Source organism: Hylobates moloch, unplaced genomic scaffold (genome assembly GCF_009828535.3).
Source record: "Hylobates moloch isolate HMO894 unplaced genomic scaffold, HMol_V3 SCAFFOLD_13, whole genome shotgun sequence".
NCBI lineage: Eukaryota > Metazoa > Chordata > Mammalia > Primates > Hylobatidae > Hylobates > Hylobates moloch.
In genome coordinates, this window is record NW_026652288.1 from 37,349,650 (window position 1) to 37,372,114 (window position 22,465).

At 52.4% G+C, this 22,465-nt stretch overlaps 2 protein-coding genes across 5 annotated transcripts; both read left to right on the forward strand.

Moving 5' to 3' along the window:
- The first annotated feature begins 2 nt into the window (after positions 1 to 2).
- On the forward strand, positions 3 to 11,912 carry FBL (fibrillarin). Its single transcript, XM_032172943.2, has 9 exons — positions 3 to 91; positions 5,598 to 5,765; positions 5,871 to 5,972; positions 6,059 to 6,153; positions 7,181 to 7,351; positions 8,538 to 8,670; positions 9,704 to 9,816; positions 11,557 to 11,702; positions 11,808 to 11,912. The coding sequence occupies exons 1-9, from the start codon at positions 82 to 84 to the stop codon at positions 11,830 to 11,832; spliced, it is 963 nt and encodes a 320-aa protein (XP_032028834.1). The 5' UTR covers positions 3 to 81; the 3' UTR covers positions 11,833 to 11,912.
- Positions 11,913 to 12,203: 291 nt separating this feature from the next.
- Positions 12,204 to 21,020, forward strand: DYRK1B (dual specificity tyrosine phosphorylation regulated kinase 1B). 4 transcript variants are annotated; one of them, XM_058427043.1, is made up of 12 exons: positions 12,779 to 13,107; positions 14,405 to 14,568; positions 15,585 to 15,704; positions 15,805 to 15,993; positions 16,336 to 16,483; positions 17,766 to 18,052; positions 18,694 to 18,840; positions 18,925 to 19,065; positions 19,364 to 19,399; positions 19,484 to 19,679; positions 20,078 to 20,184; positions 20,278 to 21,020. In XM_058427043.1, exons 1-12 carry the CDS (start codon positions 13,029 to 13,031, stop codon positions 20,653 to 20,655), a joined length of 1,992 nt encoding a protein of 663 aa, XP_058283026.1. In that variant the 5' UTR covers positions 12,779 to 13,028; the 3' UTR covers positions 20,656 to 21,020. The 4 variants fall into 4 exon arrangements, with proteins under 4 accessions (XP_032028837.1, XP_058283026.1, XP_032028835.1 ...); XM_032172946.2 differs by lacking the exon at positions 12,779 to 13,107 and adding an exon at positions 12,204 to 12,351 and having other exon boundaries at positions 19,364 to 19,679; XM_032172944.2 differs by having other exon boundaries at positions 19,364 to 19,679.
- Positions 21,021 to 22,465: the final 1,445 nt, after the last annotated feature.

Sequence of the window (22,465 nt, forward strand, 5' to 3'; positions counted from 1 at the left end):
CTCTTTTCCACGTGCGGAAGCCCCGGACTCGTGGAGTTGTGAACGCCGCGGACTCCGGAGCCGCACAAACCAGGGCTCGCCATGAAGCCAGGTCAGGCTGGGGTGAGGGTCCGGGGTCAGGGACGGAGGCCGGGCGGGAATCCGGGTGCCAGGCCAGAATCGGAGGGGTGGGGCCTTGGCCTGGGGGCAGGGGTTCTGAGCACGGGTTCCAGTCTCATGTGGGAACGGGGATTCTGATTCCAGCAGGTCTAGGGGTTTGTGACTGGCTTCAGAGGTCACGGTCGTGAGTCGAAGAAGGCCGTGGGCCTGGCATTGGGGGTCTTGACGTGGGGTTCGTCTCACTGAGGCCGTCTAATAGGGATTTTGGATATTGGGCAGGAGGCAGCACTCTAGGGTCTTGGGCTAGAGTCTGGATTCAGGCATCTGGAGTCTTGGATCGCTGGGAATCAGGCTTGGGTCGGAGATGGAGAGTTCCTGACCTTGGGTCCTGGAGCTGTGTATGGGAAGCCCCCATTTGCCTCTCCTGTCGCTGCTACCACCACCATCCCCTTATCCCGCAACCCAGCTTTTCCGAGTGGGCCGGAGTGGATGAGGACTCCCCGGTTGGCCGTGTGCGGCGCTCTACGGCTCACTTTCCCGCCTTCTGCACTTACAGGGGGGCGGATCCCCGGGGATGGAGTGGAGATTTGGGGATTAAGATTTACACCTCCTGGGCGAGATTTAACAAGCTCGGCATTAGACTGGGTTGGTGGGGCGGGTGGTTGTCACAGGAGGTAAGTAGTTTTATTCTTTCGATTTTCCACTAGATTCTGATGAACCCACTCCCTTAATGGTGGAATGATGAGGGGGTCCTGGCTTTGACAGCAGAAGGGCCTCAGTTCAGTGTTTCAGTTCTTGCTCAGCTTCTTAGCCTGCTGTGTGACCTTGGGCAAGTGGCTTTACCTCTCTGAGCCTCTGTTTTCTCATCAATAAAATGGCGCCAGTTAGGATTAAGCGACGTTAAAAAAAATAGCACAGTGCTTCACGTATAATAGTATTGGCTCTAATTGTTACCTTTATCTTTCTCAAAGAGAACAAAATTAGAATCCTTCTCGGTGGTGTCTGAGCACTTCCTCCATCTGGCCTGCCGAACCCCCACTCATCTGTGTGAGAACTTGCTTCATTGAGTTTGGAGAATTTCCACCATGGCCCAAAGGGTCTGTTTTCCTAGTACAGGCTTTCTTTTTCTTTTGTGTGTGTGTTCGTGTGGAGAGATGGGGGTCACCTGGCAGGAGATTTGTGGATCCGTGCCCTTCTGCCAAGTTCCCTTTCTCTTCTGTGTTTGGGGATCTCTTGATGAAGTGGGGTGGGGTATTGTAGGCCAGGTATGCTGAGATCCTGGCTTGCCTGCAGGCATTCTGGTCTGTGATTCCCTCATAAATGGAGGAAACCCCTTCTTCCAACCTTCCTCCATTGTGTGGTAGAATGTGAAGTTGTAAAAGTTGTCAGGTGTTAGCTCTTTAGTAAGGATTTTAGCCTGAGTGAGCAAAGAACCCTTTGGGAGATTCTGAGCAGGGGCGTGGTGCAGTCTGACATTTTAAAAAGGGATTCTTCTTGCTTCGATGTGTGAAAGACCTCAGGGTGGTAAAAGTGGAAGCAGGCACACTGGTGGGAAGCTTGTTGCTGTAATCTAGGAGATGGTGTGGTGGACCAGGATGGGAGCAGTGGACGTGCTGACAGTTTTACATGCTTTTGAAGACAGAACCAACAGATTGTATGTGGGTGTGTGAGCGGAGTCAAGGATAACTAAGGGTTTGGGGGTGTGTAACTGGAAGGATGGAATTGCCATTTTTGAGATGGAGAAGGCTGTGGAAGGAGAGCAGATTTTAAATCAGGGGGTTTGTGGACCCCCTTCCCCCCCAAAAAAGAACTTACTGGAAAAGTTTGTGTGAACATGTGTTTTTTCTGAGGAGTGGGTACTTTTGGTACATTTTTCCCCAAAAGCTCCAGGACCTGAAATGGATTGAGATGTTTTGAGTATCTGGGATTGAAAGTTTACACTCATGCCCACTCTGCCCCAAGCACATGCCAATACTTCCTTTCTGTTAGGCCTGGGTTGAGACTTTCATAAGCCTAGCTGTGGCATCTCCCCTAAATGAAGGTCCTGGCTTTGGCAAACTGTTGGAGGGCTTGGGCAAGAAAATGATGAGATCTGAGTTGCTGTTTCAAAAACAGCACTTATTAGTTGCTGTGTGGAAAGTGGACTGTAGGGGGCGTAGAAGATAAAAAGTGAACGACTCTTAGTTATGTTCTAGAGTTTTGAAGAGGAAACTGTTCATTTTAAAAGATCAAATTAGGAGTAGCTATTAAAAGTTACATTTTCATCTTTAATAGAAAGATGAAAGAAGAACTTACTGGAAAAGTTTGTGTGAACTTGTGTTTTTTCGGAAGAGTGGGTAATTTTGGTACATTTGGTACATGAGGAGGGAAGAGGAGACGCGTTCCCCTGAGTTTGAATGATGATGTTCAAAGTAGGTGCCAGATAGTATATATGTGAAGTGCTCTGTGTGTACAAGTCATTTAGTCTTTACAACCCTATAGGATGAGCACTGCATTTTTTTTTATTTTTATTTTTTTGATACAGAATCTCTCTTTGTCACCCAGGCTGGAGTGCAGTGGCACCATCTCAGCTCACTGCAACCTCCACCTCCTGTGTTCAATTGATGCTTGTGCCTCCGCCTTCCGAGTAGCTGGGATTACAGGCATGCGCCACCACGCCCAGCTAATTTTTTGTATTTTTAGTAGAGACAGGGTTTCACTATGTTGGCCAGGCTGGTCTTGAACTCCTGGCCTCAAACTGTCTGCCTGCCTGGGTCTCCCAAAGTGCTGGGATTACAGGCATGAGCCACGGCACCTGGCCTGGCACTGTATTGTCTCCATGTCTTACAGATGAAGTTTTCAAGACCCCTATGAACCTTCCTTACTAGGGTCGAGAGTGGCAACAACATTGCCTATCTCTCTATATGGGATACCTGAGGGGAGTGACCGGCACTTCCCTGGTCACCATCTGATGGATCGTGTGCTTTCTGAACAAACAGAGGGTGCTTTCTCCTTGAGGCAGGGCCCAGGGTTTAAGAATCATCAGCTCAGTTCTCATTTAACATTTATTGAGCCCATACTTTGTGCCAGATGTTGTGCAAGGTTTTGGGGATGCGGTGGTGACCAAAACAGTTAAAAATCCCTGCCCATTTGGAGCTTGATCTTAGTGGGGGAGGCAGGCGGTAGTAATATTAAAAATGACATGTGTGATAATTGATTTGAAGGGAAATAAAGCGGGGTAAGGGTACTGTGGCCAAAGTAGGCCCTTCTGGGGAACTAACATTTTATCAGAGACCAGAATGCAGTGAAGGAGCGAGTGAGCCATGCACACGTCTGCAGGAGCCAGGCAGTGGGAACAGCACATGGTAAAGATTTAGAAGCTGGACTGTGTATGCTTGGTGGGGAAGAGCATGGGGCCCAGCATAGAGAGAACGAAGTCAGGGAAGTCAGCACAGGCCAGATCCTTAGGATGATGAGTCTCAATGTGGGCTGCACCTTGGAGTCACCTGGAGAGCTTTAGGGGAAGACCTTGCGCCCAGAACAATGAAATCAGAATTTAAAGCCTGAAGATTTTAGGCTTTGATTTCAGGCTTTGTAAGCCAGGGAAAGGAATTTTTATTTCATTTTGGATGTGGTGGAAAACCACTGGAGGGATTTAGGCAAGGGCATGATGAGATCTTACTTGCCGTTTTAAAAATAGCATGTATTAGCTGCTGTGTGAAAAGTGGACTGTAGAGGGAGTAGAAGATTAAAAGTAAACAACTTTTGGTTATGTTTGGGAGTTTTGAAAATGAAACCGTTCATTTTTAAAGATTAAATTAGGAATGGCTGTTAAAAGACACTTTTTTTTATCTTTAATACCATTAAGGTGCATGAAGGGTTCGTAGGACGAGATCATAGTGTATCTTTACAAAAAACATGAGCAAGGCCGGGCGCGCTGGCTCACGCCTGTAATCCCAGCACTTTGGGAGGCTGAGCGGGCGGATCAAGAGGTCAGGAGATGGAGACCTTCCTGGCTAACATGGTGAAACCCCGTCTCTACTAAAAATACAAAAAAATTAGCCGAGCGTGGTGGTGGGCGCCTGTAGTCCCAGCTACTCGGGAGGCTGAGGCAGGAGAATGGCGTGAACCTGGGAGGTGGAGCTTGCAGTGAGCCGAGATGGCGTCACTGCACTCCAGCCTGGGTGACAGAGTGAGACTCCATCTCAAAAAAAAAAAAAAAAATAAAGCAAGCTTATGATTGAATAGATTACATCATGTGAGAATGTGAGATAATTTTAAACCACTAGTTTTCCAACTATTTTTTAACCTGTGTGATTTAGTACTTCTGAGTTTTTGAAACCAAATCACAGAAAATATTGAATCTGTTAGCACCAGAGTTCTGTTTTAAACATTGTTTTGTGCTACTGGTGTTTGCTGTCCTGAACTGGTAAGAATAAAGCCTGTTGATTTCTTAAACATTTCGATCGTATTGACAAGCCACAAACTACTTGTAAAGTGCAGCCTATCCTTAAATGACACTTTGTTCTGCTTTTTCTTGTTTTTCCCCTGAGCTGAGAGGGACTTCTTTAAGCTTGGAAGCAGGGAGATGAGTTAGGGCTGACATCATCGTGTATTCCCGTCTGTTTTGGGGCTGGGGTTGAAACTTTTCTTCCAGCTCCAAGGTCAGGAGTGGGAGAGTATGAAGACGTTTGCAGAGTCTAGGGGGCCCTATTGTCACAGCATGTGCTCGTATGCAGGCCTCACTCTTCACAGTAATTAATATTGACATGGAATGAATTCTGTGAGTCTGCTATGCAACCAAGGAAACCAGGATATTAACAGTAACCTACATCTATTCATGTACTCCTCCCCTGTCCCAACCCCATGTTGATATCTCCTTCCCATTCACCAATAACATGAGTTTTACATTTCTCATTCCCTTGCTCCTTTTCTTGGGCAATATGATTGTGACTGGGTGTGGTGCCTGACACCTGTAATCCCAGTACTTCAGGAGGCCAAGGCAGGAGGATCACTTGAGCCAGGAGCTGGAGACTAGCCTGGGCAACATAGTGAGACCCCCGTCTCTACACTATGGGAGTAGTGGCACACACCTGTAATCTAGCTACTTCAGAGACCAAGGCAGGAGAATTTCTTGAGCCCAGGAGTTCGAAGCTGCGGTGAGCTATAATTGTGCCATTGCTCTCCAACCTGGGCAGCACAGCGAGACCCTGTCTCAAAAAAAAAGCACTAAGCAAAAAAAATTATTATGATTTTAACATTTATTAGTCTGTTGTGTATAACTGAAGGTCATTTTCATGATCTTGATTGTGAATATCTTCTATTTTATTTGTCCATTCTATTGATGGACATTTGGGTTAGTCTTCACTTTTCTTTTCCTGTGGACATTCTTGGAAATGTGTCCTGCTGTACACGGGCACATGTATTTCAGGTTTCTCGCCTGAGAGGTATTGCTGGGTACAAGGTGGTTTAACATTTTAAGCTTCATTGCCCTGTTTCCTATTTTGTTTCCACCACAGGTTTCAGTCCCCGTGGGGGTGGCTTTGGCGGCCGAGGGGGCTTTGGTGACCGCGGTGGTCGCGGAGGCCGAGGGGGCTTTGGCGGGGGCCGAGGTCGAGGCGGAGGCTTTAGAGGTCGTGGACGAGGAGGAGGTGGCGGCGGCGGCGGTGGAGGAGGAGGAAGAGGTGGTGAGTAAGGTTGGCTAGGGGTTATGGAGGAGGCCTTCCTGAGGCGGGGAGTGGGGAGGGCGGAGATTTAGGATCTTTCTCTCCTGTTGTACCTCTCCTTTATAGGTGGAGGCTTCCATTCTGGTGGCAACCGGGGTCGTGGTCGGGGAGGAAAAAGAGGAAACCAGTCAGGGAAGAATGTGATGGTGGAGCCGCATCGGCATGAGGGTGAGTGAGGAAGGCAGGGAGCCGGCTGAGCTTTGGGGCAGGGAGAGGCCAGGGGTCCTCATTCCTGCTCTGATCCCCTCACCCAGGTGTCTTCATTTGTCGAGGAAAGGAAGATGCACTGGTCACCAAGAACCTGGTCCCTGGGGAATCAGTTTATGGAGAGAAGAGAGTCTCGATTTCGGTGAGAACTGGGCCCCTGTCCAAGCCACCAGGGTCGCAGCTGAGGGTGTAGTCAGTAGTCTGTGTCTGCCCTCACCATGTGTCCTGCACGTGACAGCTGGAGGATTGTCATAATATGTAAACCACACTGTCTACCCCCTCATCTGCCTTCTGTGACTCCCCACTGCCTTCAGGTTAGACTCCTGAATCTTCACTGTGGCCTCCAAGACCCTGTGCATTCTAGTTCCCCCTCCCTGCCCCTGGCTTTGTCTCCTTCACTAACCCTCTGACCAAGTGTCCTCCAGCCACCCTGGCCTTGCTATTCCCACTCCCAGCTCTGTGGGAGGCTGCGTCCTTATCATCTGCTTCTCCAGGCTGCCTCACACTACTTTGCTGGTCAAGGCATCCCTCACCGCCCTCCCCTGTCCTGTTATCCTGTGTCATTTTCTTTGAGGCCAGGGCGTGCCTGCCCTGGGGACTTCCTAATCACTCTCCCTCTGGTGGGAATGTCCTTCCTCAGATAACTTGAATGGCCCCTCGCCTCCTTCAGGTCTGATTTGGAATCTGCCTTTCAGCCCCTCCCTGGCCCTTTTTCCCATTTTCACCTGCTCCTTGCCCTGCTTCTCAAACTTCGTATCTTCTCTCCTGGCTTTGTCTTCTCTCCTTAACACCTGTCACCATCTCATATGCCATGTTATATTTAGTTAGTTTGGTGAATACTTATACCTTACTGGGCAGGGATCCTTGTTTTGTATCCCCAGCGCCTAGAGCAGGGTCTGGCACACAGTAGGTGCTGGCACAGTGCATGTTTGTTGAACGAGTGCTGGTTTTACTGTTACTCTTTGTGTTTATTCTCTGTTGCTGCCCTTTGAGTCAGTCACCTCCATGAGAGGGCAGCAACGGCATGTGCATGGTCACTGCTCTTTACTCATGTTGAGTTCTTGTGCAGTGACAGGACGGCCCAGTTCCTTTCAAGGGTCCTAGGGTTAAGGGCAGTGAGGTCCTGCAGAAGAGCCTAGCACTGACTTCCGTCCCCATCTCTCATCTAGGAAGGAGATGACAAAATCGAGTACCGAGCCTGGAACCCCTTCCGCTCCAAGCTGGCAGCAGCAATCCTGGGTGGTGTGGACCAGATCCACATCAAACCGGGGGCTAAGGTTCTCTACCTCGGGGCTGCCTCAGGCACCACCGTCTCCCATGTCTCTGACATCGTTGGTCCGGTGAGTGAGTAGATGGAGAGTCAGGCAGGAGGTAAAGGCTGCCTCCCCTCTGCCAACTTGGAATATCAGGGTTTGACTGCTTTCCTGTGCTGTGTGACTTAGGGCCAGGCCCTTTTTTGTCACAGTGCCTGTGAGTAAAAGGAGCGGCTTGAGCCAGATAATGTCATTCAACCTCGCTCCTGGGTTCTTGGCCTCAAGGGAAGAGACGTGGGTTTGGGGTGACCAACCTTAGACAGACAGCTGGGAGTACAGATACCAGATTATTCAATTTGATGGGCCTCTTTAAAATTTTATGCTGCTAAAACCTGCTCTTCTGGTTTCTTTAGAAAGAACCAGGAGATCTCATGGTTTCTGAGCCTGTGTAGGCTTCCCATTTGGAGGGCCCCTGGCACCCACATGTCCCACTCTGTTACCCTTTGTTACTTTACGTGTTTATAAGCTGTTAAGTGTAGTGCCTTAAAACCTCAGGCTTTGGCCAAACAAGGAGGCTCATGCCTTTAATCCCAACACTTTGGGAGGCCGAGGCAGGTGGATCACCTGAGGTCAGGAGTTCGAGACCAGCCTGACCAATATGGTAAAACCCCGTCTCTACTAAAAATACAAAAATTAGCTGGGTGTGGTGGCGTGTGCCTGTAGTCCCACCTACTTGGGAGACTGAGACAGGAGAATTGCTTGAACCTGGGAGGCGGACGTTGCACTAAGCTGAGATCGCACAACTGCACTCCAGCCTGGGCAACAGAGCGAGACTCAAAAAAAAAAAAAAAAACTCTCAGGCTTTAATCAGGCAAGTTACCTAACCCATCCAAGCCTCAGTTTACCTGTCTGGAACATAGACTTGTGAAGATTAAGTGAGTTAATTTCTGAGAGGTGCTTAGAGCAGTGGTTGGCCCATTGTTACATCATCTCTGTGCCTTGGCTTCCTGGTTTTAAGCCTCTGTTGGGAGCCTGGGCTCTCAGGCAGATGGGATTGGGTACTTCTCCTACTTGCTGAATAACCCTTGGCCAGTGACTTTGTCTGGACCTCAGTTTATTCATGTGAAAAATGGACATGATAACAATAGTCATTATATGGTAGGGTTTTGATTTGGGGGTTGGAAGAGATGCTGTGTATAGTGTATGGGCCTAAAGTAGGCTATCCATGCATGAGAAATAGCATCATTGTTCATTAATTTTTAATTTATTTTAGGATGGCCTAGTCTATGCAGTCGAGTTCTCCCACCGCTCTGGCCGTGACCTCATTAACTTGGCCAAGAAGAGGACCAACATCATTCCTGTGATCGAGGATGCTCGACACCCGCACAAATACCGCATGCTCATTGGTGAGGGGTCTGGGGGTGGCTCGGTGGGGTAGGACAGGCCACCGCAGGCTTCCTGGAAGAAGCCAGTGGACCTCTGATACGGATGAAGTTGGAGTGGATGAGCAGACCTCTTGCGTCTGCAGGAATAGAAAGGGGTAAGGGGAGCTAGGTGAGGTTGTGGAGGTGGCAGCTTGGCTTCAGAGTCTTGGAAGCCACCCTTGGAGGGCCAACCTCCTCTCCTTCAGTCTCCTCCCCATCTCCTAGGTCTCCTGTACTTCCTGCCTCCTGTATTACACTGCCCCTGCATAAAAAGCCTCCTTTTGGGGGTCCTTATTGTCTGGTGAGAGCATAGCCCAGAAAACTAAGCATGGCTTGACCTGGAGGGGCCCACTGTGAATACTAATTACTTTGTTTAAAAAAACATTCAAAGGTATAATATAAAAGCTGAAAAGCCTTATAAACCACCCCCAGAAGTAACTGATGAGAACAATTTGATGTCTGCTTTTCCCAGGTTTTAAATAATCAGTTTTCATTATACCACCTTTTCATTTTTGAAAAGTCACACTGCCTTAAAAATATTATTTTTCATTCTGCTCATTTTTCTTTCTGTGTTTTATTTTTCCCATGCACTCATACCATCCCCTTTGTTCAGCAACTTGTTTTCATTTCACAGTCCTGCGGCACTCTTGCCTATAAGTGCTCACTCACTCTTACTTGTCTTTTTGATGACGTGTCTGTCTCCCCACCAGACCCGGGAGCGTCTCGAGGGCAGGGTCCGGGTCTGACTCGTCTCTATGTCCCCCACGCCCGGCCCAGGGCTGGCCACAGAGTAGGTGGCAACCATGGTTTACAAGAAGAGTGGATGAATGATGTGACTGTGGGTTTTGGACTCATCTTGGGACACTGGAGGGAGGGGGACCAGTGGAGGTGGGGAGTGAAACTGGAGGCAGGGAGAATCTCCCAGGAATCTGCTGGTGATGGGCATAGGCCCCATGGGAGGATCTGGGGTGATCCCTGTGACTCCAACTTTTAACTGCTGCTCCTTTCTCCTTAGCAATGGTGGATGTGATCTTTGCTGATGTGGCCCAGCCAGACCAGACCCGGATTGTGGCCCTGAATGCCCACACCTTCCTGCGTAATGGAGGACACTTTGTGATTTCCATTAAGGTGCGGGGTTTGGAAGAGTCTAAGATGGAGTGGCAGTGTTCTAGGGTGGTATCTTCTCTATCTGTATCTGTCAAATAGCCACCCAAAACAGAGGGGCTGAGTCTGCAGAACTATAGCTTTGGATTTAAAGAGGCAGAAGAGTGCAGTGGTCAAGTGCAAAATTGAGTCTGACCACCTGAGTTTAATTCCAGCCTGCTTTGTGACTGAGCAAGTTACTTAACCTATATGCCTCAGTTTCCTCACTTATGAAATAGAAATATTAGTCTAGTCTTTTTCAGGGTGGATGACAGGATCAAATTAGTCAATATATATGAAGTGTTTAGAAAAGATCCTGGCATAGAATAGATACTAGATAAAAGCTAGGTGCATCTTTCACAATGTTTTATTTGGAAATAATGGAGAACTCTCCCGTGCACCCTTCACAAGGTTCACCATTTGTTAGCCTTTTGCTACATTTGTTTTATTATTCTCAACTGCATTATTACTATTATTAAAGAAGAGGAACTAGAAATAAACCAAACAATTCCTGGGTATAAAATTTAAGCACTGGCTTTTAGATAAATAGGACTGTTTAAGGCTTCCTGCTTCAAATCCAAAACAAACTAAAAACTTTTTTTTTTTTTTTTAAATTTGAGACAGAGTCTCGCTCTGTCACCAAGGCTGGCGTGAAGTGGTGCAATCTCAGCTCACTGCAACCTCTGCCTCCCAGATTCAAGCAGTTCTTATGCCTCAGCCTCCTAAGCTGGGACTACAGGTGTGTGCCACCACACCTGGTTAACTTTTATATTTTTAGTGGAGACGGGGTTTCGCCATGTTGCTCAGGCTGGTCTGGAGCTCCTGAGCTCAGGCAATCTGCCTGCCTCAGCCTCCCAAAGTGCTAGGATTACAGGCACGAGCCACTGCACCCAGCCAAAAACTTCTTTAATTAAGCCTTTCATCACATTTCCTAAACCCAAGTGTCTTAGCCCATTTTATGCAGCTATCACAGAATGCTATAGACTGGGTAATTTATTCATTTTTATTTTTATTTTTTTGAGATGGAGTCTTACTCTGTCACCAGATTGGAGTGCAGTGGTGCGATCTCAGCTCACTGCAACCTCCACTTCCTGGGTTCAAGCGATTCTCCTGCGTCAGCTTCCCGAGTAGCTGGGACTACAGGTGTGCACCACCACACCCGGCTAATTTTTGTATTTTTAGTAGAGATAGGGTTTCACCGTGTTGGCCAGGATGGTCTCCATCTCCTGATTTCGTGATTGACCCACCTCGGCCTCCCAAAGTGCTGGGATTACAGGCGTGAGCCACCATGCCCAGCCTTAGACTGGGTAATTTATAATGAATGGAAATTTATTTGGCTCCCAGTTCCAAAGGCTGGAAAGTCCAAGATTGGAGGTCTGAACTTGGCAAGGGCCTTCTTGCTGTCATCCATTGGCAGAAGGGTGAGAGCAAGATAGAAAGGGGGCATAATCATCCTTTTAATCAGGAACCCACTCTTGTGATAATAGCATTACTCTATTCAGGAAGGCAGAGCCCTCATGACCTGAATCATCTCTCAAAGGTCCCACCTCTCAACTCTGTTGCATTTAAGGGTTAAGTTTCCAACACATGAACTTTGGGGGACACATTAGAACCATAGCACTGAGTTTTACTTGAATTAATAATGAAAACATCTGGTTTAAAGAGCACACAAGAGGAAAACAGCCCAAAGCCCTGTTGTAGACATTAGTCCTTTCTCCTCTTTAGGCCAACTGCATTGACTCCACAGCCTCAGCCGAGGCCGTGTTTGCCTCCGAAGTGAAAAAGATGCAACAGGAGAATATGAAGCCGCAGGAGCAGTTGACCCTTGAGCCATACGAAAGAGACCATGCCGTGGTCGTGGGAGTGTACAGGTGAGCAGGGGCCCAGCAATACACCAAGACAGACGTCTCTGTCCCTTGCACCCCGAGTGCCATCATCCTGGGGACCCTCCTTCATAACCTATCTTCCTCTCACAGGCCACCCCCCAAGGTGAAGAACTGAAGTTCAGCGCTGTCAGGATTGCGAGAGATGTGTGTTGATACTGTTGCACGTGTGTTTTTCTATTAAAAGACTCATCCGTCTCCCATGTCTGCTGCTCATTCCTCCCCTTGACCTGCTGACACAGGGCGCACGCACCCTTGATCAATTTTGCGGGGTTGTGGGGTAAATTCTCACTCGGTCACAGAGCGCATGCTCCGTTTCTAGCTGCCTTTTGCGCAGCGGCAGCCTGGATTTCGATTCTTGGGTGGGATTGGTAGCTCGCTGCGCATGCGTGCAGGTAAGCAGCCATCTTGCGCAGGCGGAGTGTCAGTGTGGGTCACGTGAGGGGAGCGGAGAGGGAGGGATGGGGGCGGAGTCCAGGGCATGGGGGGGCCGGTTTGTTGTGGTCGCCATTTTGCTGGTTGCATTACTGGGTAATCGGGGCCCTGGCTTGCCGCGTCCGCCGGATACCCTCAGCCAGTGGGCAGGTCTGAGCTCGGGCTTCCCGAGCAGTTTGAGTCCCCTTGCCCGCTCCTTCAGGTAACGGCGCGGGGACGGGTGGGGCGGCACGCGGTCGCAGGGAGGTGGGCAGGACGGGATCCGCCCTGTCCGCGTCGCCTTGAGACTTAGCACAAGGCCAAGGGAGGAGAGGAGGGGGGTGGCGGGCAGGTGCGGGCCTTGCCTGGCTATTCATAGTTGAATTCCTGGAATCGGCCAAGCCCGAGGGAGCAGTTGCAGGAGGTAGGCTGGGAGGGGGTAGCCGGGCCCCACTCCCGCCCTTTGTTTGGGCTCGGCTCCGCGGGCCGCTTCTTCGTCGCCTAGCAACAGCTGCCCTAGGCTGTGATTGGCTGAGCTCTTGGCACCAGCGGCCAATGGCACAGTTGTTGCCATGGCAGGTGCCGATTGCCAAGCTCAGTCGGGCCCCGCCTTCTGGTCTTGGCAGGCCCAGGAGGGCCTCCTGGGTGGGGGGCGGGACGCCGGGTCCCTAGGGGCTGGTGGCCACTCAGGGTGGGGCGTGTCGCCCCTCCCCCGTCCACCTGCTCTGCTCTTCCCCCGCGTGCCCCGGGCTGACCCTTGTCCCCTCCTCTCCCCGCCCCCGGTGGCAGTGGCGGCTGCTGTTGTCACCCACCGGGCCTCCTGTCCCGCTTGCCCTCCCCGCCGCGGGGCCGGCCGGGCCAGGGACAGGCGGTCGCCTTTTCAGTGCCGCCACCGCCGCCATGCTGGCCGCTCGCCCACCCCACTGGGGGCCCCATCGCGCCCCAGCCCCCCGTGGGCCCCGCGCCAGCCCTGACCCGGGTAGGGGGTGGGGGCTGGGAGAGATGGTCCTGGTGTGGGAGGGCCCCGGAGAAGAGGTGGTTTTGGGGGGAAGCTCCAAGGGTGGAGGAGTCGTGGAGTGGCAAGGCATGGAATAGGAGAAAGGGATTTGACGTGGGGGAGAGAGTGGCCCATGGGGAGAAGATTTTTGCTGTAGCTGACAACTCTGGGAGGAGAGAACCCTATGTGATACTTGGGGATTTGGCTTTGAGGCCCTCTAGGAGTCCACAGTTGTGGAATGACCCTGGTATAAAGACGGGTGCCTGGAGAAAGGTCTCTGGTAGGAATATTAGGGTGTGTGTGTGTGTGTGTGTGTGTGTGTGTGTGTGTAGGGGGGCAAGGAAGCAGTATAGGGGAGAAAAGGATGATCACTCTAAACTGTGGGAAGAGACACCTCCCCCTCCCATCAGGAGGAGTGGGCCTTGATTGGGATGGGATATTGGAGTAATATGGGGAAGAACCCTGTTGTGGTAGGGGGAATTGGGATATGGTACAGGGAGACCACCTGGAAGGCTGGTTCCTCATATGGAGGACCTGATACAGGGAAGCGGTCTTGGCATGATATGGAGAGGGTCCCCTAGGAAAGTCGTGCCCTGGTGGATGAGAATGCTGTAGAGATAGGACTCTGTTCTATAGGGGTTCTCAGATAACTTTGGTGTGGTTGGGAGGTCCCCAAGGACGCTGATGTGGTTTTAGGGTTGCAGAGGACTCTGCTGTGGTTTGGGAATCCTAGAGTTCTCTGGGTTGAGGGAATCCACTGAGAAGGATAGATCTTGAAGTAGTGGCCCTTGCTGTGCTACGGGCTGAGATCCTGATGTTCAGGGAAGACTACAGAAGGTGGGATTGTGTTAGGGGCCCTGGGGAGGGCCACGAGTAGTGAGAAAAGAATGAAGCCTACTCCTCTGCATACTGTCTGTGGTTTCTATCTTTTTTCTTTTCCTCCTCCGAATTATTGGTGTCTTCCTGTCCTCCTTTCCCTGTGATGGCTCATATCGACCCCTGCCTGGCCCCCAATCATTGTCTTTTATGTGTTCTCTTTGTGCTGCCTTAATCATTTACTTGATCATTATTTGTTGAGGGACTGCTGTTCCACCCCCCACCCCCCGCCACCTGGCTGCCACTTCTCTGCCGCTTCTCTTCATTGCTGTTTGTTGCTCCATTGTGCCCCTTTCCTCTTCTCTCTGTGCCCTGCCTTTCTCATGCCCACCTCTTCCCCACCTGGCACTATTCACATATCCCCTTGTTCCATGTTGTTTTCCCACCTCCTGTCTACTCTCAGGTCTCAGCGGCGGTGGCAGCCGAGGTGCAGGATGCAAGAAGGCGCCCCCTGGCCGGGCTCCCGCTCCAGGCCTCGCTCCCCTGCGGCCCTCTGAGCCCACCATGGCCGTCCCACCGGGCCATGGTCCCTTCTCTGGCTTCCCAGGGCCCCAGGAGCACACGCAGGTATGCGTTCAGCTGGCTCCTCACCTGCGTGGTGGTAGGGGGAGGCTGGGGATAGAAGGGTCTCCAGACCAAAAGGTAGTGTGGTTGCCCAAGACAGTCTCCTGGGCACATAATGGGTCCCATGGGATTGGAAAATAACAGAGGAGTTTTCAGGCAGAGTCAGGGTTTGGAGAGGCTGGGTTCAAATCCTGACCCAGTGGTTAAATTACGTAGGTTCTCCATACTTGAGTTTTCTATTCTGTGAAATGGGGCCAATAATGATACCTACCTCACAGGGTTGTTGTGAGGATTAAATGAGTTAATGGTATGCATGTAAAACACTTAGAATGGTGCCTGGCACATAGTAAATACCCAATAAATGCTCACTAAGAAAAGTTCAGAGTGAAAGATCTGGAGGGGGTGAAGGTGAATGGGGAGGGGGGTTGAGTCTAAAGGGTCTTGAGGCCAACAGGCATGGGTGGTGAGGGCAAAGCTCTCCAAGGCTAGAGGCAGTGAAGGCAGTGACATGCAGAGCTTGAAGCAGGATGGAGTGGGAGGGCCAGGGGCCAGATCCAGATCCAAGAGCCTTGGGGTGAAAGAACTGTGCAAAGAGTTGATGGGGGTATGGGTTGAGGCCCAAGGGATGAGGGTAAATTGAGATAGCGGTACTCAGAGGATACCCAAAATGGCTGGCTTCAAAGTGAAGAATGGGGAGGAACAGAGCCCAGGTTTTCCATATGATCTCTTCCTCTGAGGTTCAGAAAGGAGTAAAGGTGAGGGGTGAAAGGTCAGAGTTCAGTCATTCACACCACAGATCTCTAAGAGCATCCATTGTGTGCCAGGCCCTGCTGTAGGCACTGGAGGTACAGTAAGAACAAGAGAAAGTCTCAGCCCTGGGGGAGTTTCTTTCCTAGAGAGGTGGAACAAATACAGACAGCAACCAAATACATTATGTGCCAGCAGCCCTTACAGTTCTTCCTCTTGAGGTCAGAGGTGAAGGCCCATCCTCAGTGCCCACCCCTCACCCTGCCCTGCAGGTATTGCCTGATGTGCGGCTACTGCCTCGGAGGCTGCCCCTGGCCTTCCGGGATGCAACCTCAGCCCCGCTGCGTAAGCTCTCTGTGGACCTCATCAAGACCTACAAGCACATCAATGAGGTGGGCAGGGGCTGGGGGATGCTGGGCTGGGTGCCGAGGGTCTTGGCTGCTGGCATGAGTCACTCACCAGTCCCCATCTCCTGGCTGGCTGGCTGGGCAGGTATACTATGCGAAGAAGAAGCGGCGGGCCCAGCAGGCGCCACCCCAGGATTCGAGCAACAAGAAGGAGAAGAAGGTCCTGAACCATGGTTATGATGACGACAACCATGACTACATCGTGCGCAGTGGCGAGCGCTGGCTGGAGCGCTACGAGATTGACTCGCTCATTGGCAAAGGCTCCTTTGGCCAGGTGTGGGACACCCCCTCCCACCCTGATCCAGGGCCCCGCTAACATTGACCACACACCCAGTGGTTCAGTGGCTTCACGTCCCATGCTGGGCCACTCCCCCTAGCCCACTTAGTTTCCCTGTGCCTCAGTTGCCTTTTCTGTAAAATAGTTTAAATAACAAGACTCAAGGTCGTTATGTTATTTCATGTCCAGCGTTTACACCAGTGCCTGACTAATGGTGCACACTCAGCTGCGAAGTATGCATAGTGTTCTTGGTGGGTCTCCTTGCCTGGAGGGAGAAGAATGGTGCCTGGCTCTGCCCTGCTCCCACCCCTTTCTTCGTGACATGCCCTGCCCCAACAGGTGGTGAAAGCCTATGATCATCAGACCCAGGAGCTTGTGGCCATCAAGATCATCAAGAACAAAAAGGCCTTCCTGAATCAGGCCCAGATTGAGCTGCGGCTGTTGGAGCTGATGAACCAGCATGACACGGAGATGAAGTACTATATAGGTGAGGCCTGGGACTGGCAGGGCTCTGGGCACCTGGGATAGCGGGAGCTGGAGCCAGTAGGGATGGGTCACACCCCCACCCTACCCTCAGGAGGAGGCTGATGTCCTCAGAGCAGGGTTTGGTCTGTGCTTCACTGACATCAGTGATTCTCCTGCTGCTTTTATGATTTTTGTCCTATTTACTTGGTAATGGTCAGAGGTTACTGAGTGCTCACCAAGGGCCAGGCTGTCTTGGAAGCACTTGGAAGTTAACTCACCACAGCCCATAAGGGGAAGGGCATTATTACCAACATCTTGAAGATAAGAAACCCGGGCTTCCTTCCTAGTTTCTTCTTCAATAAAACAAAACAGGCTGGGCGCGGTGGCTCATGCCTGTAATCCCAGCACTTTGGGAGGCTGAGGTGGGCAGATCATGAAGTCAAGAGATCAGGACCATCCTGGCCAACATGGTGAAACCCTGTCTCTACTAACAATGTGAAAAAATTAGCTTGATGTGGTGGTGCGTGCCTGTAGTCCCAGCTATTCAGGAGGCTGAGGCAGGAGAATCGCTTGAACCTGGGAGGCGGAGGTTGCAGTGAGCTGGGACCACGCCACTGCACTGCAGCCTGGTGACAGAGCGAGACTCCATCTCAAAGAAAAAAAGAAATTCCAAAACAAAAAACCAAACAACCAAATAACAACAACAACCAAAAAAAACGAAGAAGAAAGGAAAAAAGAAACCCAGGCATTCAAGTGCTGTCACTTGCATGAAGTGGCAGTTTATACTAATTGAGTTATAATTTGATGAGGTCATGGACTCCAGAGCTGTTACTCTTAACATCTGTGCCAGTCTTTCTCTTCCCTTAAACTGATTCCTCCTCATGGACATAAACATCACAACATAATCATAAACAGCAAGTGGATTTTAAAATGGTTTCGTTTGAAAGGAAAACGTACATCCTTAAAGTAAATGGAAAACCAGTGTCCTTTGCCACAAAAATGAATACAAGGGAGATGAAAGCGGTGTTACGAAATTAAACGAGGAAGTGTAGAATGTGTTAGAGCTAGTAAACTAATGAAACTTTCTCTTTGGTTTAATTGGAGGGTTTGAGAGACTTGGAAAGAGCATTAACTTCTTGTGTGAATCTAGTTGTTTGTTAGATAAAAAGATTTTGACTAGCAGATGGTGCCCGTCGGCACAGCACAATGTGGCTAGTAATCAAAGAGCATTATATGACCCCAGGCTACCACCTGCCCTCTCTGAGCCGTTTCTTCTCTGGCCCATTTCCTCCCCTCCCCCGCAGTACACCTGAAGCGGCACTTCATGTTCCGGAACCACCTGTGCTTGGTGTTTGAGCTGCTGTCCTACAACCTATACGACCTCCTGCGCAATACCCACTTCCGCGGCGTCTCGCTAAACCTGACCCGGAAGCTGGCGCAGCAGCTCTGCACGGCATTGCTCTTTCTGGCCACGCCTGAGCTCAGCATCATTCACTGCGACCTCAAGCCCGAAAACATCTTGCTGTGCAACCCCAAGCGCAGCGCCATCAAGATTGTGGACTTCGGCAGCTCCTGCCAGCTTGGCCAGAGGGTAGGGGGCGGCCTGGTCCTGGGAGCAGGGCTAGTAGTTTGGGTGGGGCAGAGCCAACAGGAGGCTTAGGGGCGGGGCTTGGCTGGGATGGGATTATTAGGAGCCGTGGGAACTGAGGGATAATGCTTGGGGTGGGGGTGTGGATATACTGCCCACTAGGATGGGAAGGGTGAAGCCTGAGGGGCAGGGCCCATTTGGAAGCTGCCAGATGTGAACAGGGTGAAGTTGGGTTGGGTTTGAGCCAGGGGTGCTGCCTCGATAAGTTTTTGTATTCTCTGTTCTTAAAGCTGGGGATGGAGGTGGAAGGCTTCAACTTTGCATCTCTGTGTGAGCTGCCACTAAAAGTGACAATGGTGTAGGGCTTGTGGAATGTCAGCCTCTGCCTGGTGACCCAGAAGGGCCCAGGATCAGGGGTTGGGGGTGGAGATCAGGGTCTGTCTAGGCCAGCAGACTCCCCAGATTGATAAACAAGATGGCATCAGTGGCTTCCAGAAAATTGGTGCTGATAATGGCAGGATTTGGAGCCTCAGTCCCCATTTTGTCAGCAAGAAGCCTGTCCTCAGTTGGGTCCTCTTAGCTTTGGGGGTGTCAGTGGGACCAGTAGGGGAGGCTGGGACCCTTGACGATTACCCTTTTCCCAGATCTACCAGTATATCCAGAGCCGCTTCTACCGCTCACCTGAGGTGCTCCTGGGCACACCCTACGACCTGGCCATTGACATGTGGTCCCTGGGCTGCATCCTTGTGGAGATGCACACCGGAGAGCCCCTCTTCAGTGGCTCCAATGAGGTGTGTCCCCAGGAAGGGGTGTGCTGGAGGTGGAGGGGGTGGAGCCTGGCTGGCCTGATGACCCTGATCCCTGCCTGCTCACAGGTCGACCAGATGAACCGCATTGTGGAGGTGCTGGGCATCCCGCCGGCCGCCATGCTGGACCAGGCGCCCAAGGCTCGCAAGTACTTTGAACGGCTGCCTGGGGGTGGCTGGACCCTACGAAGGACAAAAGAACTCAGGAAGGTGCGGCCCCTGCCCCACGCCACTCCTCCCACCCCGCGGCCCCTCACTCACACTTGGGGCTCTCTCCCCCTGCTCCCTCTCCCTTGTGTCTTCCCCTTCCTTCCACTCCCCCTTGTCTGTCCTTTCCTTCCTCCCCTGCCCACCCCATCTCCCATCTCTCCTTCCCACCCCGCAACTCTTCTTAGCTTCTCTTTCTACTTTCTCTCTTGTGCCTCTGTTTCCCCGTGTGTGTCTCCCTGCCCCTCCTGCCCACTGACGGCCACTCTCTTGCCCCCCCCTCCCACCCCCTCCCTGCCAGGATTACCAGGGCCCCGGGACACGGCGGCTGCAGGAGGTGCTGGGCGTGCAGACGGGCGGGCCCGGGGGCCGGCGGGCGGGGGAGCCGGGCCACAGCCCCGCCGACTACCTCCGCTTCCAGGACCTGGTGCTGCGCATGCTGGAGTATGAGCCCGCCGCCCGCATCAGCCCCCTGGGGGCTCTGCAGCACGGCTTCTTCCGCCGCACGGCCGACGAGGCCACCAACACGGGCCCGGCAGGCAGCAGTGCCTCCACCTCGCCCGCGCCCCTCGACACCTGCCCCTCTTCCAGCACCGCCAGCTCCATCTCCAGTTCTGGTGGGTGCCCAGGTGCCCAAATGGGGTACAATAGGGGTGGGGGCTGCTCAGGTTTGGCCTGTCCTGGGGGACCTGGTTACTGGGTCTTCACACAAGAGCTCCGAAACTGTCTGATCCTGAACTCTAAGATGACGTGTGGGATGGGAGAGCTCCAACTGGCCCTGACACAATCTCTGAAATTGGGCTTGGGCTCAGATCCCTGAAACTGGTTCTGACTCTAAAACCCAAAACTGAATTCCAACCCAAAATCTCAAAATTGGGCCTGGTTCTTCAGATGGGCTCTGATCTTGAAGTCGGAACCTGAGCCTGGGCCATGAACTTTACTCAGCCATCCCAAAACCCACTTGCTACCTTATCTCACCTTGTGCCCCTTCACCTCTCCTCCCTGGCACTTCCAGGAGGCTCCAGTGGCTCCTCCAGTGACAACCGGACCTACCGCTACAGCAACAGATATTGTGGGGGCCCTGGGCCCCCTATCACAGACTGTGAGATGAACAGCCCCCAGGTAATGGGGCTTTGGGGGCTTTGGAGGTGGGTGGTGGTGCCTGGGGCTTAAAGACCGGGGTCTCCATCACCCATGGCTCCTTTGCTTTTTTAGGTCCCACCCTCCCAGCCGCTGCGGCCCTGGGCAGGGGGTGATGTGCCCCACAAGACACATCAAGCCCCTGCCTCCGCCTCTGCCTCGTCACTGCCTGGGACCGGGGCCCAGTTACCCCCCCAGCCCCGATACCTTGGTCGTCCCCCATCACCAACCTCACCACCACCCCCAGAGCTGATGGATGTGAGCCTGGTGGGCGGCCCTGCTGACTGCTCCCCACCTCACCCAGCGCCTGCCCCCCAGCACCCGGCTGCCTCAGCCCTCCGGACTCGGATGACTGGAGGTCGTCCACCCCTCCCGCCTCCTGATGACCCTGCCACTCTGGGGCCTCACCTGGGCCTCCGTGGTGTACCCCAGAGCACGGCAGCCAGCTCATGACCCTGCCCCCTCCCTGGGGCCCCTCCTGAAGCCATACCCTCCCCCATCTGGGGGCCCTGGGCTCCCATCCTCATCTCTCTCCTTGACTGGAATTGCTGCTACCCAGCTGGGGTGGGTGAGGCCTGCACTGACTGGGGCCTGGGGCAGGGGGGTCAAGGAGAGGGGTTTGGCCGCTCCCTCCCCACTAAGGACTGGACCCTTGGGCCCCTCTCCCCCTTTTTTTCTATTTATTGTACCAAAGACAGTGGTGGTCCGGTGGAGGGAAGACCCCTCCTCACCCCAGGACCCTAGGAGGGGGTGGGGGCAGGTAGGGGGAGATGGCCTTGCTCCTCCTCGCTGTACCCCCAGTAAAGAGCTTTCTCACATGCCTGCCTGAGCGTTTGCAGGGCCTCGGCTCTCCTCACCCGACCCTCAGAGGCATGGTAGGGGAGGGGGTGCTGGAGGAGCACTGGTGTGGAGACGTCTCTTGTGGGGAAGCTGTGGCTCTTGTTGCAGGCATGGGGCTGAAAGTCTGGGGCACCAGCATTCTAAGATAGATCGTGGATAGGATCCTGGCCTACATTTGCCTTTTCCTGGGTAAATAGACCCTGAAAGGGTAAAGGCTCAGCTCTGGCCTGTCTCTGGGAAACAGGTTCCCTAATAAGCCGGGGCGTCCGCAGAGTCAGCACAGGAGTGGCTGCTCATGCCAAGCGGGCGTCCAGTAGCCGCTGAGTACACTTAGCAGGCTTTCTTGGCGCCGTCTGGGGAATAGGCAGACAATAGGTACAGACTCTGCCCTCACGTGTACTGTCCAGCCCTTTGGAATCATCGCGAAACAAAGTGTTTTGAGATTCTGAGACAAAAAGATTTTCCCGGGGTTCCAGGTAAGTGGTTCTGTTTCCATGGTAATTTGGAAATGTACGTCTCACAGCCGGCCAATCAAGAGCCCAGTTCAAAGGGTACCGTCTGCCACCATTGGGGCGCGGCGCTTTCTGGGAAATGGAGTTCCACTTAGCAATCACTTTCTGCGGTGTTCGTTGGGGAACTACAACAACCAGAGTTCTTTTCTCTCAGGTTTGGGGGCGGGCTTTCAGGCAGCCAATGAGCAGTCTGAGGTAGCCGGGGCCTGGATGTTCATGGTGTTTAGGAGGTGGAGAAAAGGCCGTGATTGGGTGGCTTTGGCGCAGGTGTTGAGGTCTTCGAGGTGTGCAGAAGGTGGGCGCGGCGCCGTCCCGGGAGAGCGTGCGGGTTGTCGCTCACAGTTCCGGAGCGGGCAGTAGACGCCGAGGCCTGAAGGGGCCCCAGCATGCGGACGTCACTGGCCGCTGTGCCTGGCCCGGCTTGCGGGAAGCCCCGCTTAGTGGGAGAGACAGGCAGGGACCCCGTTGTGGACCTATGTATGTTTACTAATGGAGGCGGCATGGAACGCGGTGGGAACCTGAGGAGACCCTGGTAGGAAAATCATCCCGGAAGACTAGGAGCTGTCTGAGCTGAAACCTGAAGACGGAAGGATGTTTTGGGGGTCGGGGGCGGTGTGGTGGAATGACTTGCGCAAAGGCAGAGAGAAACAGCCTGTTGTGTGAACATGGACTGCAGGTGATCTGGTGTTGGTGATCATACCGAGAATTCTGTATGAATGAGATGTGGAAGATTTTCTTGATCATTTAGGAAACTTGGATTTTGTCCTGAGGGCAATGAAGAGCCATGCGTGGGAGGATTTTTAGTAGGGAAGGGGTACGGCCCAGTTTGCTGTGACATGAGAATAGATTAACGGGAAGGTGACTGGGGTCAGGAAACCCAAGGTGGCAGATGTGACAGATTCCTAGGCAAG